This window comes from Phytophthora cinnamomi (genome assembly GCF_018691715.1).
Source record: "Phytophthora cinnamomi strain GKB4 chromosome Unknown Contig47, whole genome shotgun sequence".
Taxonomy (NCBI): domain Eukaryota; phylum Oomycota; class Peronosporomycetes; order Peronosporales; family Peronosporaceae; genus Phytophthora; species Phytophthora cinnamomi.
The window spans coordinates 427,593-445,010 of record NW_027150980.1 but is presented as its reverse complement, the minus strand read 5'-3'; the positions used below and the strand labels follow the sequence as shown (position 1 = coordinate 445,010).

General features: G+C 57.0%; 6 protein-coding genes across 6 annotated transcripts; 4 read left to right on the top strand and 2 right to left on the bottom strand.

Annotated features, from left to right (window-relative positions):
* Positions 1-688: 688 nt before the first annotated feature.
* IUM83_15953 (Integrase catalytic core protein) lies at positions 689-1,612 on the top strand (the record flags this gene model as incomplete). The annotated part of the gene is made up of 1 exon (XM_067940799.1): positions 689-1,612. The coding sequence occupies one exon, from the start codon at positions 689-691 to the stop codon at positions 1,610-1,612; it is 924 nt and encodes a 307-aa protein (XP_067790316.1).
* A 254-nt stretch (positions 1,613-1,866) lies between these two features.
* IUM83_15952 (putative integrase) lies at positions 1,867-2,583 on the bottom strand (the record flags this gene model as incomplete). Its single annotated transcript, XM_067940798.1, has 1 exon — positions 1,867-2,583. One exon carries the CDS (start codon positions 2,581-2,583, stop codon positions 1,867-1,869), a length of 717 nt encoding a protein of 238 aa, XP_067790315.1.
* A 65-nt stretch (positions 2,584-2,648) lies between these two features.
* IUM83_15951 (Copia protein) lies at positions 2,649-3,698 on the bottom strand (the record flags this gene model as incomplete). Its single annotated transcript, XM_067940797.1, has 1 exon — positions 2,649-3,698. One exon carries the CDS (start codon positions 3,696-3,698, stop codon positions 2,649-2,651), a length of 1,050 nt encoding a protein of 349 aa, XP_067790318.1.
* A 2,256-nt stretch (positions 3,699-5,954) lies between these two features.
* IUM83_15950 (Eukaryotic/viral aspartic protease, active site) lies at positions 5,955-7,916 on the top strand (the record flags this gene model as incomplete). Its single annotated transcript, XM_067940796.1, has 1 exon — positions 5,955-7,916. One exon carries the CDS (start codon positions 5,955-5,957, stop codon positions 7,914-7,916), a length of 1,962 nt encoding a protein of 653 aa, XP_067790317.1.
* A 209-nt stretch (positions 7,917-8,125) lies between these two features.
* Positions 8,126-9,883, top strand: IUM83_15949 (Eukaryotic/viral aspartic protease, active site; the record flags this gene model as incomplete). The annotated part of the gene is made up of 1 exon (XM_067940795.1): positions 8,126-9,883. One exon carries the CDS (start codon positions 8,126-8,128, stop codon positions 9,881-9,883), a length of 1,758 nt encoding a protein of 585 aa, XP_067790245.1.
* Positions 9,884-9,975: 92 nt separating this feature from the next.
* Positions 9,976-12,228, top strand: IUM83_15948 (reverse transcriptase; the record flags this gene model as incomplete). The annotated part of the gene is made up of 1 exon (XM_067940794.1): positions 9,976-12,228. One exon carries the CDS (start codon positions 9,976-9,978, stop codon positions 12,226-12,228), a length of 2,253 nt encoding a protein of 750 aa, XP_067790246.1.
* Positions 12,229-17,418: the final 5,190 nt, after the last annotated feature.

Below are 17,418 nucleotides of genomic sequence, written 5' to 3'. Positions count from 1 at the left end.
TCTCGGGTACCGACGGCAGGCATAATCCGACCCCGCGCAGTGACTTACGGAGAAGTGTACACGTGTGGTGGGCCTAGAAAATCCTGCTCTGTTTGTTCTTAAGTCTCCTGGGCGCCCTGAAAGGGCGCCTCCACTATTCCTAAGGTCCTATACAAATATCAAGTGAAATGGAGTGGTTTCGGATCTCGGCCGACCCTTCACCCTCTCAGCGACGCTTCGATCGGCTGAGCCGGATAAGCTGTCCGGATAACTCGACGGACTCGGCGGGGCGACGCTAGGACTCGGCGGAGTGACCCTTGGACTCGGCGGAGCTCGTATCCGGACGGTACATTGTACCCTTGGATGGCTCTGTCTTATCCTGACGGTACATGCTACCGTTAGCCGAGTCCGGCGACTGAACTCGTCTTGGTCTCAGCTGAGCTCCCTCCTGGACTCGGCTGTGGACTCCGTGCGCGTCTTCTGATCGCCGCTAGTCAGCCCTTCGTTCTTGGCGCTCTCTCGACCTCGTAGGTGAGTTGCCTGGTCCTCTGGCTCACGCTAGCTCGGTACAACTCGGCTGACTGGTACAGTGTACCCACCCAGCCGAGTAGTACCGTCAGTTTCGCTTTTGGCTGTCTTGGTACCTTGTTCCACTTGGGTGCTCCACAAAACAGATGTTTCCTACACCACAACCGGAAGTTCGGCGGAAATGATCGCGGAAGTCAAGCGCCAACTCAAGTCGCGGTTCGAGATGACCGACAGTGGCAAGTGTTCCTTCATCCTTGGGATCGAGGTGGTCGACAACGCGGATGGCAGTGTCACGCTGAGCCAAGCTCGCTACATCAACGACATCCTGGAGCGCTTCGGCATGCAAGACTGCAAATCCGCTGCAAGCCCGGTCGACATCAGCATGAAGCTAGTTTCAAGCGACGCCATGACCAAGTTGGACGCGCCATTTCGCGAGGCTGTCGGTGCACTCATGCACTTGATGACATCGACTCGCCCGGACATTGCGTTCGCTGTCGGCTACGTGTCACGCTTCATGGAGAACCCGCAAGTCGAGCACTGGATTGCGGTCAAGCGCATCTTCCGCTACCTTCAAGGGACCAAGTCACACGGAATCCGCTTCTCGCCGGGTAAGGACATCGACTTTCAAGGATACTCGGATGCCGACTGGGCTGGTGATCTTAGTGATCGCAAGTCTACGTCGGGCTACCTGTTCCAAGTCGCCGGCGGGCCGATCTCGTGGGGTTCCAAGAAGCAGTCAAGTGTGTCGCTATCGACGAGCGAGGCCGAGTACATCGCACTGAGTTTGGCGATTCAAGAAGGCAAGTGGGTGCACAAGCTGCTGTGCGAGATCCTGGTTGCTGCAGGCGGAGTCACGCCCGAGTTGAAGATTTTCGAAGACAACCAGTCGTGCATCAAGATGACCAAGAACCCCGTCAACCATGGCCGCGCCAAGCACATCGACATCAAGTACCATCACATCCGCGACGAAGTCAAGCGCGGCGAAGTGATCGTCGAGTACTGCGAGACTGCCACCATGCTGGCCGACATCATGACCAAGGGACTTGCCGGACCACGCCACAAGGACTTGACGGCTGCGCTCGGCGTTCACGCGTGTTCGCATTGAGGGGGCGTGTTGCAGGGTACTGAACCTTGGTACACTGTACCAGTTCCGAGGTACCCGAACCGGTTAACCGAACCGGTCCAATACGACCACACGTTGATTAGACGAGTAGGTTGATTGGACGAGTAGGTTGATTGGACGAGTAGTGTAGAATGATGGTTGATTAGATGCACTAGTTGATAGGACGCATGGCCGCGTGTCTTTAGCACTAGCCTAGGGTGTAAGCTCCAACAATCCAATCACTTCTGAATTTCGATTCAACCCCCCAAGTGACCTTCCTCGCCTCGCCCCAAGCCTCGGCGGTGTCTACGACCAAGTCTCCAAGTGCAAGATCCCAGTACGACCTTCTTCACTTTCGGGTCCCACTTGAGTCGCTTCTCCTTCGGCGTCAAAACGTAGGCCTTGCACCCGAAGATCCGCAAGTGCTTGACGTTGGGCTTGGACTTGTAGACGATCTCTAACGGAGTTTTGTCGGGCGACTTGGGTGACGGCAGACGATTCTTGACGTAAATCGCCGTCATCGGTGCTTCCGCCCAGAACGTCTTGTCCAACCCAGCGTAGTGAAGCATGCTGCGGCCGATGGTCACGATGGTTCGGTTGGCGCGTTCAGCCGTCGCGTTGGTTTGGTGCGCATACCGAACCGTGGGCTGCACTTCGATGCCGTGGTCTTCGTAGTACGTCAAGAGCGAATTGGTCGCGAACTCCTTGGCTCCATCACGGCGCACGAACTTCACTCTGGCATCGAATTGCTTCTCCACCTTGGTGATGAATCGGCGAAAGCAGCCTTCACTCTCCGACCTGGCTCGCAGACAGAATCCCGACATGCAGCCGCTGGCTTCGTCCGTGTTGAGCAGCAGGTAGCGGCTGCCACCCAGCGACTCTTCCTCCATGGGCCCGCAAATGTCGAAGTGGAGGAACTCGAACGGCTTGTACTTGCGCTTGTTCGGGTTGCTTGGGAAGGGCTTTTGCACCATTTTCCCTTGTTGGCACCCACGACATTGGCTTGACTTCTTGGATGATGTCGGCATTTTCGCACCCGTCACCATGCCACTTGAGACCATCTTCCGAAGAACGTCATTCGGCGCGTGACCCAAACGTGCATAAGATCCACCGCGTTGACCGACGCCTTGGACACCGAATTCGCAGCGCAGCTTGGGACTCGGAGCCAGTAGAGGCCGTCGATCAGGTCCGCGGAAGCCACGATTTTCTTCGACTTCTTCTGTGCGATGTGCATTTCAGCACCATCAAACACCACCTTGAACAGTCCGCTTCGGTTGATCTGCGGCACCGAAAGCAGGTTCTTGTTCATGCTTGGCACGTAAAGTGCATCTTGAATGCGGATGTCGCGCTCCTTGCCGTTGGGCAGAGTGACCCGCTGCACCACCGTCCCGACTCCCATGATCTTGGCCGTGTTGCCGTTGGCGACCGTGAGTTCACCTTCGTCGCACACCTTGATGTCGACAAACTTGGCCTTGTCGTTGCAGATGTGGTGCGTGGCACCACTGTCGATCGCCCATGAGCCTTGAAACTTGTTGGTCCTGGAGACTCCACACTCCATAGAGACCGCGAACGCGACGCAGTCGTCATCGCTGTCGTCACGCCACTGGACGTTGTTCGCATCGCGACCAGACCGGCCACGTCGTGCACCTCGATTCTCCTCCTTCTGCTTGGTCCAGCACTTTTCCATGACGTGCCCCGATTTTCCGCAGTACGTGCAGTGGCGACTTTCACGCTCGGCATTGAAGGCCCTCGCAGCGTCTTCAATCTTCACCTGAGCCGTCTTCTCGCCCTGCCGCTTGATGTGCTCATTCGTGAGCACCTTGATCACATCTTGAGTGCGCAGCTCTGCGTTGCTCATCTCCAAGTTGAGAACGACGTTCTCGAAACTCTTGGGCAGACTCCTGAGCAAGCAGATCGCCACGTCTTCATCCTCCATCTTGGCGCCGATGTTGCTGAGCTTGGCGCCGATGTTGAGGACTTCATTGCAATGATGAAGCACATTGCCGCCTTCTGCCATCTCCATGCTGAAGAGCTGGCGCTTTAGGTAGATGCGCCCAGCCTTCTGCGACCCCCCGTAGAGCGAACGCAGTCGCGTCTGTGGAGAAGCGAATTCCGGGAAAGGGGTGATTGGGAGCAATCGGCAAAGAGATGGATCTTGACGGAGTCACTATACCGCGGAAGTGACACCCGAGAAGCCAGATCGAGGGGATCCGGTGATGTGGGTGGATCGAGGCTGTCAGATGTGTGTGGCGTCAAAGGGAGACTACTGGAATACTACAAGATGACACAGAAGACGTCTACATACGGCAGAGGGCCAGATCCGCACTATCGGAAGTAGTTGGATCCAGATCACATGTACCCATGTGGATCCAGACCCGGGTCACCTGTACCCAGGCGGATCTGAGCTTCTGAGGGATGACTAGGATACGCTAAGCGGTGGATGGAGCTTACGCCAGCCGAAGGACCCCAGATCAAGACAAGTTAACCCAGATCAGGGACGGTGGGATCCGAATCACATGTACCGATGTGGATCCAGATCCAGATCACATGCACCCATGCGGATCTGGGCCTCTGAGCGGTGGCAATGGCAAGCGAAGTGGAGAAAAGAGTTTGTGACGACCCAAGGACTCAAGATCAGCGAGGATCAGTGTGAATCAAGCGGATTTGGGAGAGGTGGATCCAGATCACATGTACCCATGTGGATCTGGATCCGGATCCCGTACGCCCGGGCGGATCCAAGCCTCTGGTAGACGGCTAAGACGAGGAAAGTGAGGAAAGGAGGTCGCAACAGCACAAGGGCCCCAGATCAACGCAGACCGACCCAGATCAAGGCACTTCGGAGATCAGCGGATCTGGATCTGGGAATCAGGTGGATCTGGATCTAGGGATCTGGTGATCTGGTGATCTGCGGATCTGGGGATCTGAGGATCTGGGGATCTGGCGGATCTGCGGATCTGGCGGATCTGGCGGATCTGGGACTCAGTGGGTGATCTGGCGGCTACAGCTCAACGGAGGGAACAAGCGACGATGCAGTGAAGGTAGAGGTGGTCCGTAGAGCCGACAGGTACAGATGGGAAGATAGTTCGGATTGGGTGATAGGATTTTGGGATAGGATTGGACATAACCATAAATCGGAGTCGAATTTGCCTGGAAGTGCTCAAGTGGTCTACTCGCGGCGGGGAAACACATATTGGCCCCGCTCGACGTACGCTGTGGATATTGGATTTGGCTCCACACGCACCCCAAGACTACCAAGCGCCAGCAAGCGGCCCTCACCCCCCAAAGAGTCTAATTTGCCTTGGACAACGCAAGTGCCTTCGCCTTCGCCTAGAATCGGGATCGACATTGGCCCACCAAGAAGCGGCAAGGTACTGGGTAGCAGATCTAGTGCTGGTTGAATAATCTGGATAATATATTGGCCAGATCAACCTTCCTAGTGAACTCCCTACAAGTGCAGATCCCAGATCACCCGGAGTTAACTACTTGGCCGGGTGATCCAAGACTCTCAACTACCCTGATCCCGCTATAGGAAGCGGCAAGTACGACAAAGGGCGACCTACCAAGTCGCAACAAGGGCCTACAACACACCACAAGGCAACCACTCGGCCGGATCCAGATCCAGGCCGCCAGATCCAAGTCGGGAATCACTTGATCTGGACCAAGAACCGCGAGCAGAGTGAAGATTTCCGCGCTGCTCCACCGGATCCCCGCGTCTCGCCAAGACGTTCCTACTTCAACACTTGGACTCTTCAGAAGTTACCAGAGGAGCAAGATCCAGCCCTACCGACGGGTACATAAGGTGAGGAGTTCAGCACTGATCACGGATCATCGGAGTACCTCCTCCGTTAGTCGGTGTCCGGGCGCTGTTGGGAAGTTGGATCTAGCAATCTCGCAGATTTTGCTGATCCCGCTACACCACAATGGTGCGCGTGCCCGGATCTTCTGGTGACTCGGGATTTCACCGTGAGTCCCAAGAAGAAGTTCAAGTGAGGATGGAACAAGGGGACCAGGCGTCATCGGAGTTGGGATCGACGACGACGCCGCTGAATGAAGCAAGATCCACGGATCGACAGAGTGCTGGGAGGACCTCTGTCGACGGAAGAGAGGCAGATCCGGATCCGGATCTGGAAGACAAACCTCAACCTCCTCCCCAGGTCCCTTCGGGGACCCCGGTGGATCTAGACGTGAGTCTAGATCCACCAACAAAACAAACCAAGGCTGGCACAAATCGGTATACATTTGCTGATTCACCGGTCAAGCTCAAACGTGAGCAACTTCCCTACACCCTCCACTGCCCAAGCCGCTCGATCACGACCAGCCGAAGACATCGGCGGCGCGGAGGAAGATGAAGGCCCCGGATCTGGACGAAGAAGACCCCAAGGATCCCGGATCCGGATGGTCGGAAGCCGCTCTGGAGTTCGCGTTCCGCCGTGCGGAGCTGCGTGACTTCATCGTCCAAGATCCAGTGATGCGGATCCTGGATCTGAAGCAGATCGGACACCTTCAAGGCCCCATCGCAGCTCCCGCGACGGCTGACAGCAAGCTGGTCGCGGCGAAGAACCTGATGCATCTGCTGAAGGAGACCGGACTTATGGCGGGACAGTTTGATCCGAACGATCTCTTCGATCTGGATCTGGACCAGATCCAAGCCTCGACTCACGGCCTCTTCGACAAGCTGAGGGTCTTGGTGGGTGAGGTCCCGGCGACATCGTTGCCGATGGTCCCAGATCCCGGATCAGCATCCACCAAGGCCGACTCGACAAGCTGCCGGACGTCATCGCCCTTCGTGTCTGCCGCGGAAGCTGGATCCGACACTTCATCGGAACCACGACGTATGTCGCTCGGACCGTCTGGCGCATCGATGCTCCAAGCTCGATCCAAGGCCCAACGCCCAGATCACCCCCGATCTGGATCCAGGAAGCAGGCGGCCAAGCAGGCAGATCAAGCCACCACGGCGACCGGATCCGGCTCCGACGAATCGACTGGCAGGCTGGAGTCCTACTTCCAAGCCGCGATGAGCCGCTTCCTGAGGGAGCAACAGACGCCGGCACCCCAAGCGATCCAGAACCCTGGATCACAGGACGTCGACATGGAGTCCACCGAGTCGCCGGATCCAGATCACTCTCATTGGGAGTACGATCCCGACGAACTCGACTTCCCGACACCGAGCCGCGCCGCTGTCGCCACAACCACAGCCGGATCCACCGGATCCACCATGATTCAACGCGTCCGGATCTCGGCAATCTCGGATCTCAAGGAGTTCTCTGGTAAAGACCAAGACGAAGATCGCGCGAGAGCTTGGGTCGGCAAGGTGAAGTCGGCGTTCCTACGCGATCAAGCATCCGACGGAGAAAAGTGCTTGACCTTCGCGGATCTGTTATCCGGATCAGCGAGGAACTGGTACCGGCAGCTACCCCGATCCACACGCAACAAGTGGTCGGAGCTGCTCCGCAGCTTCCAGATCCAGTACTGTGGGTTCGGGATCTCGGTAGCCCGCCAGTATTACCATGCTCGCAAGCGATCTGATGAGTCTGCGCTGGAGTACCTGCACCGGCTGAATGTCGCTGGACTACGTGCAAGACTCAAGATCAAGGATGGTGGACCCAAAGAGAAGCGCGAACATGTGGATCACTTCATTGAAACCTTGGGAGATCAGGATCTGGCCGATCGGTTGACGCTGCTACGACTTCCAGATGCAGATGAGCTCGAAGAAGTCCTGCGCGCGCTGGATCGAGCGAAGAACCGGATGAAGAAGTCTGCATTTGGATCCAGCAAATACCGGCAGAAGGCCTCAGCGACGCCTGCACCGGCAGTCCCAGCGAAACATGTGCGAGCGGTCCAGATCCAGGCCCCCGACTCCGGATCCGACTCAAGTTCAGACGGATTTGACTCGGACGGGGACGATTACCGCCGGATCTACATGGCTGGGGGCGGTGAGCCACCTCCACAAGCCGAGGAAGTGCCGCACACCCTAGATCGGGGCCAACTGGAACGCCGCTCAGCAGATCAAGTGCCTCGTGACCACAGATCCAGAGTCCATGCCGACGGATCCGATCGCAGTCGCTGCTCGCACTGTGGATCCCGGAAGCACACGGAGCTTGGATGCTGGAGGCGCTTGACTTGCCAGAAGTGCGGCAAGAGAGGCCACCCGGCAGATCACTGCCTCTTTGTGTGCCGCGGGTGCGGGGAACTCCACGACATGGGCAAGTGCCCAATGGAGGAGTTCTACAACTGGATCCGCCAGTGGTACAACCCGACCAAGCACGCGGGGATGCTACCAGAGAAAGCCGAGAAGATGTTAAACTAGGACGCTCGCCGGGTTGGAATCCGGTACGAGCCGAGCGTTCTAGGTATTGCATCTATGCATTTGTGAACAAGACATCGGTAGATCAAGTTAGCAAGCGACCAGATCTACAAGGTAATACACGTGATCTACATGGGAAACGTACTGCTGTGGTCTCAAGTCTCTATCAAGTCGACGACTTCGCCAGATCCGACGCGACGGTGACCGTGGATCTGGATTCGGAGGTGCCGCAGGGGTACTGGAAGCAACAGGATCCAGATCTGTGGTTCCGGCCCGCGGATGGAGAAGATACCACATCCCAGACGCCCAGATCCGGCCGCGTCGAGGCCTATCGACGATCCGGTGATCCGGAGTTGCCAGATCTCCTTCCAGGAGAGTCTCGGGGCTACTGGAAACAACATTCACCGGGTAAGTGGTTCCGACAAGCCAAGATCACCGGCAAGATCAACAATGAGAAGGCGATCTTACTCCTCGATACAGGTGCCGAGGTGTCCATCGTGGACACCGCCTTTGCTCGTAAGGTTGGGTGCTACATCGACAGGAGCCAGAGTCAAGAATGCGTTGGAATTGGTGACAATGTCTACACAACGGAAGGAAGAACTCGGATCAAGATTACCTTAGCAGGATCATTGGTGTATTTCTTCGACATCTGGGTAGGTGATCTATCTGGCCAAGAAGCTATCCTGGGCATGGACTTCATGGTCCCGGCCGGGATCCGGCTGGATATGGCCGATGGATCACTCTGCCTGCCCGACGAGGTCCGGATCCAGCTCAGTGGAAGGCGACAGCTCTACAATGACAAGGCTAGGCTCGTGAGGCTGGATCAGCACCTGCAGCTGGGTGCCGGAGAGTCCGTCGAGCTTCCGCTGCGCCTGCAGATATCGGATCAAGACAAGCTGTGGGTTACACGCGGAGATCTGTGGGTGCCGACCGTGACTAAAGGACCAGGCAAGACACAGTACCTTCAGATCACCAACGTCGGTGAGAAGAAGTTGGTGCTGTGTCGCGACGAGCGGATCGGCATGTGGCTCGCGGGCGACCGGATCCCGCGGCTGCAGGGCTTCGTGACCGTCGGATCCCGCCGCTACTTGGAGTGGCAGAATCTCGCCCTGCAGGCCACCACTGAAGCCGGGCCCGCGAAGGCAGATCCCCCACGGACCCCGCCGCCGCCGATAGTTGAGCGTCCCAAGTACCCTGTGCCGCGCGCGATACTGCGGAGGCCGGATCTGCCACGGGCGCAGCCCGTTGAAACTAGATCGCGGGGCCTGGAGAGCTGGCGGAACAAACCACAACCAGATCCACATGCGCAGGCGGTCCAGGGTGATGTGCCCCAGGTGACTGCTGAGACACTGTACCTCCAAGCCTTACAATCCGTGGAACCTTCAGATCCACAGTCGGCGAGGCTGCCCAAGACCTGCAAGAGCGCGGATCTCGACACCGAGGACGCGACGGGACCAGGCCAGGGTGATCCAGGCCTCGCCGTGGGCGACAAGACACAAGGAGTCCCAACCGCAGCGGCGTCCGGGTGCTCGACGCTCGCCATGCAGTGGGAGGTGGTCCCCGAGCCGTCGCGAGCCCAGATCACCCCAGTTGAAGCCAAATCACCCGGTGGTAGGTGTGGCCGGGGCGGTCTGGCGACAAGACGGCCAGATCCGAAGGTGGTGCCAGACAGTGTGTGCGAACCCCCCAGGATTTGGACGCTGAAGGCGACAACGACGTCAGATGACCGAGATCATGCGCTAGCGGACATGCCCAGGCCAGATCAGGACCCGCAGCAAGCCTCCGAGGACCTGCCATCCCCAGATCCATCGACGGGACCAGGCGAGGTGCCCACCGATCAAGGTCCGACGCTGTACGCGCAAGGTGCCGAAGACCCAGCTGGCGTGGGACAGGCGGATCAGCCCGTTGTCCTATCGGAGAGTAATCAGGGTGGTAATCACCCAGAGACAGGGGCAGATCTGCAAATCTGACATATGGTGATAAGGGACAGGACGCAGATCCAGCTGGCACACACGCATCAAGTGATGACCGAGCAGGAAAGGGCAAGGATCTACACGGCGGAATGAGACAGGAGGCCAACCAAGCACCGGGCTCGACGGCCGCTACAAACCCGCTTAATGCAGATCAGGCTGGCTCGGATCCGGTCGAGGACGAGCAAGTCTGCATCCATGAGAGTGGCGATTTACATGCAGAAGACGTCGAAGCCGAGATGGCGGTGCTGCCTGAAGTCACGGTGGGGACGGCAGACGTGAAGATCGAGGACATACAAGTGGGCGATCCGGAGATCAACTCACCGGAGGAGATCGAGCGCCTACGCGGGTTGATCTGGAAGCGCCGACACCTGCTGATCGGCAAAGGCAATGCGTTACCCCCCGCCGCCCGTGGCGTAGTTTGTGATATCGATGTGGGCGACGCGAGGCCCATTGCCCAGCGTGTGCGTAAGGTTGCGCCTCAGTTTCGCGAGAAGCTGTCAGATCTGATCAAAGGGTTGCTTGGAGCTCAGATCATCAAGGCCTCGATCTCGCCATGGGCCTCCCCAATTGTGGTGATCATCAAGAAAAACGGCGTAAATATACGTTTGTGCATTGATTATCGGCTGGTTAACAGTCTAACTAGGCTGATGATCTACCCAATGCCCCTGATCAACGACCTGCTCGAAGATCTGGACAAGGTACTTTGGTACTGTTCTCTTGACATGGCAAGCGGATTTTGGGTGGTGACCATGACAGATCGGGCTCGTGCGATCTCTGCCTTCATCACCCCGTTCGGTCTGTTCGAGTGGAATCGTATGCCGTTTGGCTTGAAGAACGCCCCCCAGATCTACCAGCGGATGCTCGATAATGCGCTATATGGGTTCACCCGGATCCCGCGATCTGACAAAAGCGGATCCGGATCCGACGACGATCGAGCAGATTTTGCCCCGGAGCATGGTGATCTGGACAGTACGACCCAGCATTTCCCCAGATCAAGTGGATCTAGGTCCGACGGACTTGGATCTGGTAAGCACGGATCCGGCCGATTCGGATCGGGTGATCCCATATCGGGCCGGCCCGGATCTGATATGAGTAGATCCAGATCTAGCGAACATCGAGCTGATCTGCACCCGGCAAGTAGTGATCGGGAGAGTTCGATCAAGCCTTCGGTGTTGGGACGTAGATCTTATATCGACGACATCTTGGTGACCGCCAGATCGTGGGATCATTTGTGTGAACGGGTGGACGATCTGCTGGAGACTTGTGACGAATGGAATATCTCGATTAGTGTGGTGAAGAGCTTCTGGGGCAAAGCCAAGGTGGAATATCTAGGCCATAAGGTATCCAACTCAGGCCTGGAGGCGAATCCCAAGGATTTATCTGCCTTGGCGGACTTGCCGTTCCCGGGATCACTCAGATCGATGCAGTCGTTCCTCGGAAGCTTAAATTATTACAGTCGGTTTATCGAGGATTATGCCATTTACGCGGCGATCTTGTATGAGCTGCGAGAGGTGGACTTCGCCGCGATGTCAAAGGCGGAAGCTCGGGCCCAGATCAAGGCACACCTGGATCAGCCCACCCCAGATCACATCGGATCACCGAGTCAGGATCTGAGATCTGGTGATCTTGGATCCACGATTGGTGAGACCTCACAACCAAGTGATCTGCACCCCAGAGGCGTTGCGTCGACTCCACATGGAGGCGAAGCCCCCAGATCAGCGCTGGAACTCCAAGCATCAGGATATCCAGATCCGGTGATACCGGATCTGGAAGCACATAATCCGGAGATACCAGATCTGAGCTCTCATAGTCTGAAGACAGGCGATCTGGGCCTGGGTGGTCTGGACGAAATCGACCCCCGCTGGATCCGAGGTCACCGGGCGTTTGCTAAGCTGAAGAGCAAGGTTGCCTCGACTCCGATCCTGCGCCACTTCAACTCTGGTCTACAACCAGTAGTGGTGGTGTATGCAAATGATTGGGCTATCTCGGCAGCCCTGATGCAGGAGCATGATGGGATCCACTATCCGGTTACCTTCGTAAGCCGCACGCTGAAGTCCAATGAACTCAATTATGGGATTGTCGAGAAGGAGGTGTTAGCGTTGCTGCGGATCCTGGATCTGGGTTATAATATGTTGGTGGGCCGCCCGATCAAAGTGCTGACCAGGTACCCCACACTGGCGTGGCTCTTCAGATCACCGGGGTTACAAGGACGCTTAGGACAGTGGGCCGCCCTGCTCTCTCCGTGGACGCTAGAGATCGTCAAGTGTACCAAGGGCGAAGACGAGATCCTGGGGGCGATCGCCGCCAGCATCACACCAGATCACAAGTGGATCAGGCCTTGATAGCGATTGCGCCGAAGAAGGAACCCAGGCGCCAGATCCAAGTACCGATCCCGACTGTACGGCTAGATGAAGAGCTTTTTGTGGTCAGCTTCGACGGATCCGCCCGCGTCAAACGTGGTGGAGGCGCTTACAGCGCGATCCTATGGAAGCTGCCCGAGTGGAGTGTGGTAAAAGCTAGATCCGGCTATGCTGAAGGGTTGACTGTCAACGAAGCCGAGTACCACGGCCTCCTGCTGTGTATGGACCTACTCGAGGGAGAAGATCGGCGCAGGCTAGTGATCTGTGGCGACTCAAACCTGGTGATCCGCCAAGTGAGAGGTGAGATCGACTGCAAAGCACCAGGGCTCACACTGCTAAGGCAAAAAGCCCTAGATCGGCTGCAGATCTGGCCCGATCACGAGCTGGTACACGTCAAGCGCGACTGGAACGGTAGCGCTGATAGTCCAGCGAGCGCCGCACTCCAACGACAAGGCGGGATCCTGGTCGACGATGAGACGGATCTGCAGGATCTGGTCACATTGAATCGACTGCACGAGATACTGGTGGTTAGGTAGGAGAAGGCCGACTCGGTCGCTCGAGTTTCGCCAGCAACCACCAGATCGAAGGCTAGATCCAGATCCACACCTACCGTCCTACAAGAAGAGGTAGTGAGAGAGCTGAGGATCGATCGGATCCGGCAAGCTCAGGACGAGGAGGCGTGGATCGCCGGGCTGAAGAAGTATTTGGTCGGGGCGGCGCAAGATCTGACGCAGGATGAGGCCAGATCCTATGGCAATATTAGCATGGATTACGAAGTGGATCTGAGTGATCTGTTGTTCTACTGCCACCCTACGAGGAGATCGGAGGCGGATCGAGATGGACTGATGCGACTGGTGATTCCGGAGACACTCCAACAGGATGTTCTGCATCACTATCACGCGAGTCTGGAAGGTGGCCACCAAGGGATCGGACGCACGTATCAGAAGATCCGAGATCACTTCCACTGGAGAGGTCTCTATCGGAGCGTGCAGCAATATGTCGGAGAGTGCGTGGACTGCGAGACGGGCAAGGGACGACCCCGGATCCAGGGTGAGTCACCCGGTAACATCCAGGCAACCTACCCGTTCCAGATCATAGCCATGGATCACATCCCGTCGTTGCCCAAGTCCTACAAAGGTAACACGGAGCTGCTGATCTGGGTGGATCTGTTCACTGGGTATGTGATCGCCAAAGCTAGCGCCTCGAGAACGGCACAAACGATCGCGGAGTCATACGAGGAGTGCGTGTTCAGGCGATTCGGCGCCAGCGAAGTGATCCGACACGACCGTGAACCAGGGTTTATGTCCGACTTCTTCAGATCGTTCAACCGGATCTTAGGACAACGACAGCGTGCCACTATGGCTTACCGCCCCCAGGCCAACGGCACAGCCGAACGCATGGTGCAAACAGCGACCAGGGCACTCAAGATGTACGTGCAGGATCTGGACCAACGTGATTGGGATGATTACGCAGAACGGCTTACCTTCGCGATCAACACTGCTCAGGATCGGATCCGGGGGGAAACCCCGTTCTACCTGGTACATGAGTGGGATCCTAGATCCACCTTGGAGGCGACGATCCCGTTAGGCAGCACTCGACGTCAGGATCGAGATCCTCGGAGGTGGAGATACCAGATCCAGCGCTATTACCGACAGGCACGAGAGCAAGTCAATGAGAAGTTGCGAGAGGCGATCTCGGATCGGGCAGACCATCATAACGAAGGAGTGCACCCGCACCAGATCGAGGTCGGATCCCGTGTCTGGTTATACCTGGATCGCGTCAAAGAAGGGTATGCTCGGAAGTTGGCGCACCTGTGGCACGGCCCATTCCGTGTGGCGGAGAAGATCGGCGAATATGCAGCTCGGATCGAGTTGGCAGGTACAGAGTACCGCCTCTTCCCGGTGGTGCATGCCTCCAAGCTCAAGCTGGTGAAGACATTCCCAGATCGCCCCCAGATCCGGCTGACAGTCGAAGATACAGATCGTCTTGATTTCGATGAAGCCCTGCTGCCTGAAGATAGCTGGATCCAAGATCTGGACGAGGGCGAATACGAGGTGGAGAGGATTACAGACATGAGGACAGGAAAGCGAACTCGTTATGGCCGGATCTACAGGGAATTCTTGGTGCATTGGAGAGGGTACGACGAACCGACATGGACCGATGAGACAGACCTCAATTGCGGTGCGATACTCCACGATTTCTTGCGGGATCGGGCAAATCGGAACCGGTTCGGCGTGATGCAGTCTCACGAGGAGTAGTGAGACAGGGATCAGCTGGAGTGAGTTGGTCACTCCAGCGGTGTGTTGGAAGAAGGATCTGCAGGGTAGCTGCAGATTAATGGGATGGGTGACGTATATTGCATGTGGAGATCTGGCGTTGTGTGCGTCAGATATTGGCAAACTGAAGACTGGTACGGTGGTAATGCTCGCCTAAGGTCCCAGATCACTCAAGACAACTCGAAGCCGAGACGCCGAAGATCAGGTGGATCTGGCGCATATGGATCTCGGTCAAACGGATCTGGGATGAGTGGATCCGGATCAAGCTTATTCAGGTCTTTCGCTGCCCGTACTGCGTGGATCCGATGCAAGAAGGGATAGATCACGTGACCCCGGATCTGAAGTGGAGCTGGATCAGGTGGATCCGGATCCGAAGCGAATTGGAATATGTCGGAATGAGGTGGATCCGGATCTGAGGTGAGGACAATGTGAAGCAGTGCAAGCTGGGTAACCCAGACGACTTTCGGTCGGGGCCGGACATGGGGAACACTAGCGCACCAGTGGGCAGAAATCAAAGGTGCCCGCAGTGATGCCGTTGTGCGGCAACAACTACGCGCAGGAGGCGATTGTGGAGAAGCGAATTCCGGGAAAGGGGTGATTGGGAGCAATCGGCAAAGAGATGGATCTTGACGGAGTCACTATACCGCGGAAGTGACACCCGAGAAGCCAGATCGAGGGGATCCGGTGATGTGGGTGGATCGAGGCTGTCAGATGTGTGTGGCGTCAAAGGGAGACTACTGGAATACTACAAGATGACACAGAAGACGTCTACATACGGCAGAGGGCCAGATCCGCACTATCGGAAGTAGTTGGATCCAGATCACATGTACCCATGTGGATCCAGACCCGGGTCACCTGTACCCAGGCGGATCTGAGCTTCTGAGGGATGACTAGGATACGCTAAGCGGTGGATGGAGCTTACGCCAGCCGAAGGACCCCAGATCAAGACAAGTTAACCCAGATCAGGGACGGTGGGATCCGAATCACATGTACCGATGTGGATCCAGATCCAGATCACATGCACCCATGCGGATCTGGGCCTCTGAGCGGTGGCAATGGCAAGCGAAGTGGAGAAAAAAGTTTGTGACGCCCCAAGGACTCAAGATCAGCGAGGATCAGCGTGAATCAAGCGGATTTGGGAGAGGTGGATCCAGATCACATGTACCCATGTGGATCTGGATCCGGATCCCGTACGCCCGGGCGGATCCAAGCCTCGGGTAGACGGCTAAGACGAGGAAAGTGAGGAAAGGAGGTCGCAACAGCACAAGGGCCCCAGATCAACGCAGACCGACCCAGATCAAGGCACTTCGGAGATCAGCGGATCTGGATCTGGGAATCAGGTGGATCTGGATCTAGGGATCTGGTGATCTGGTGATCTGCGGATCTGGGGATCTGAGGATCTGGGGATCTGGCGGATCTGCGGATCTGGGGATCTGCGGATCTGGCGGATCTGGGACTCAGTGGGTGATCTGGCGGCTACGGCTCAACGGAGGGAACAAGCGACGATGCAGTGAAGGTAGAGGTGGTCCGTAGAGCCGACAGGTATGTCGCGTAGGAACACGCGCTAAATTATATATGGCACACTTTCCCCACCAACAACACCCACCGAGTCACCGAAGACTCAATGGGCTTGTTAGGGTTAGAACCTGAAGGCCCAGGAACTTTCCCTTGCACCGGGTTGATGTTTCCCCTGTGTACCGAGCTTCCGCTAGTCGACCGACGGAAGACTCAGCGTCACTAGCCACGAGCAAAGGCTAGCACGCTCTCACACACAAAATATACCTCGCAGGCCCTCAGAAGGAAGGGTCCCGGCCTTTTACGGCGTGATACGAGGGTGCCGGAGCTATACTCCGGCGGGAAGAAATAAATGGAGTGCGCTCTCGCTCCTCCAGTTCCTGGCGACGACTCGTCGCTACCAATACACCGGCCACTAACTCTTGGCCCTGCCAGGGATGAACACACGCTACACTAGTAGATGTGCCCACCGACAGTCATAATCCTACCTACCAGGTTTACCTTGAGCTGCAGGTCGTTCACTGCAGGCACCGGTGTCGCCCTTGCGTGGTTGGGAGGAAAAGCTGTTCTGTTATTGTTGCCCGAAGGCTTATCTTGTCTTCTCTTAAGTTTCCTATCGATCAATACAAATATCAAGTATAAACGCGTCCGTTTTGGACCGCCAGTTGTAACTCACGACTCTTCGGCGCTTTCTCTGCGACGTGGCGGCGTTACCGACGACTCAAACGGCCGTTGAAACGCCACCGACGACTCGGGACAGGCGCCGATGACTCATAAGTTCGGATCTTGCCAGTAGGTTCGCCCCGCACTTAACGAGCTGCAACCGCCCGCGCTTGACTTGGGACCGTCGACGAGTCATCGTCACCGGCCTATTTAGGCCAATCAGCGATCAGGGAGTTTAGTCCAATGACTGGCGATGGGTTGTGACTTGCCAGTTAGCGCCGGCGCCTCGAGTCTTCTTCGCCCCTCGTCCCGCCTTTGGGTTTTGGCCTTGGCTTCATTTCCCGATACCACAACTGCCCCCACCGCGACTCGAGCCGCGTGCTGGTGAGCGTCGGGGTGCTCCTGTGCCATGGTTGGTTCTTCGCGCGCTGCCCAGTCCGCCGTGAACTCGGCCCTCAGGGCTCTCGGTGTATCTCGGTCTTCGCTCCAGGTAAGCCGTCTTCTCCTTGTTCTCTTGCCGTCTTCACTCCTAACCCGGATCTTCGTATCTTGGTCAGTCTTCGCCAGGTCGAGGAAGCTCGCTTGGTGCTGGTGGTTCGCCTGCTGCTCCTGCTCCCTCGCAGTCGGCGGTGTCTGAGGATGAGAGCGCTGCTGAGTCGACGGCCAGTTCGGCCACGGTGAGTTTCCTGGCGTCTTCACGCTTTCTTGTTAGCTTCAC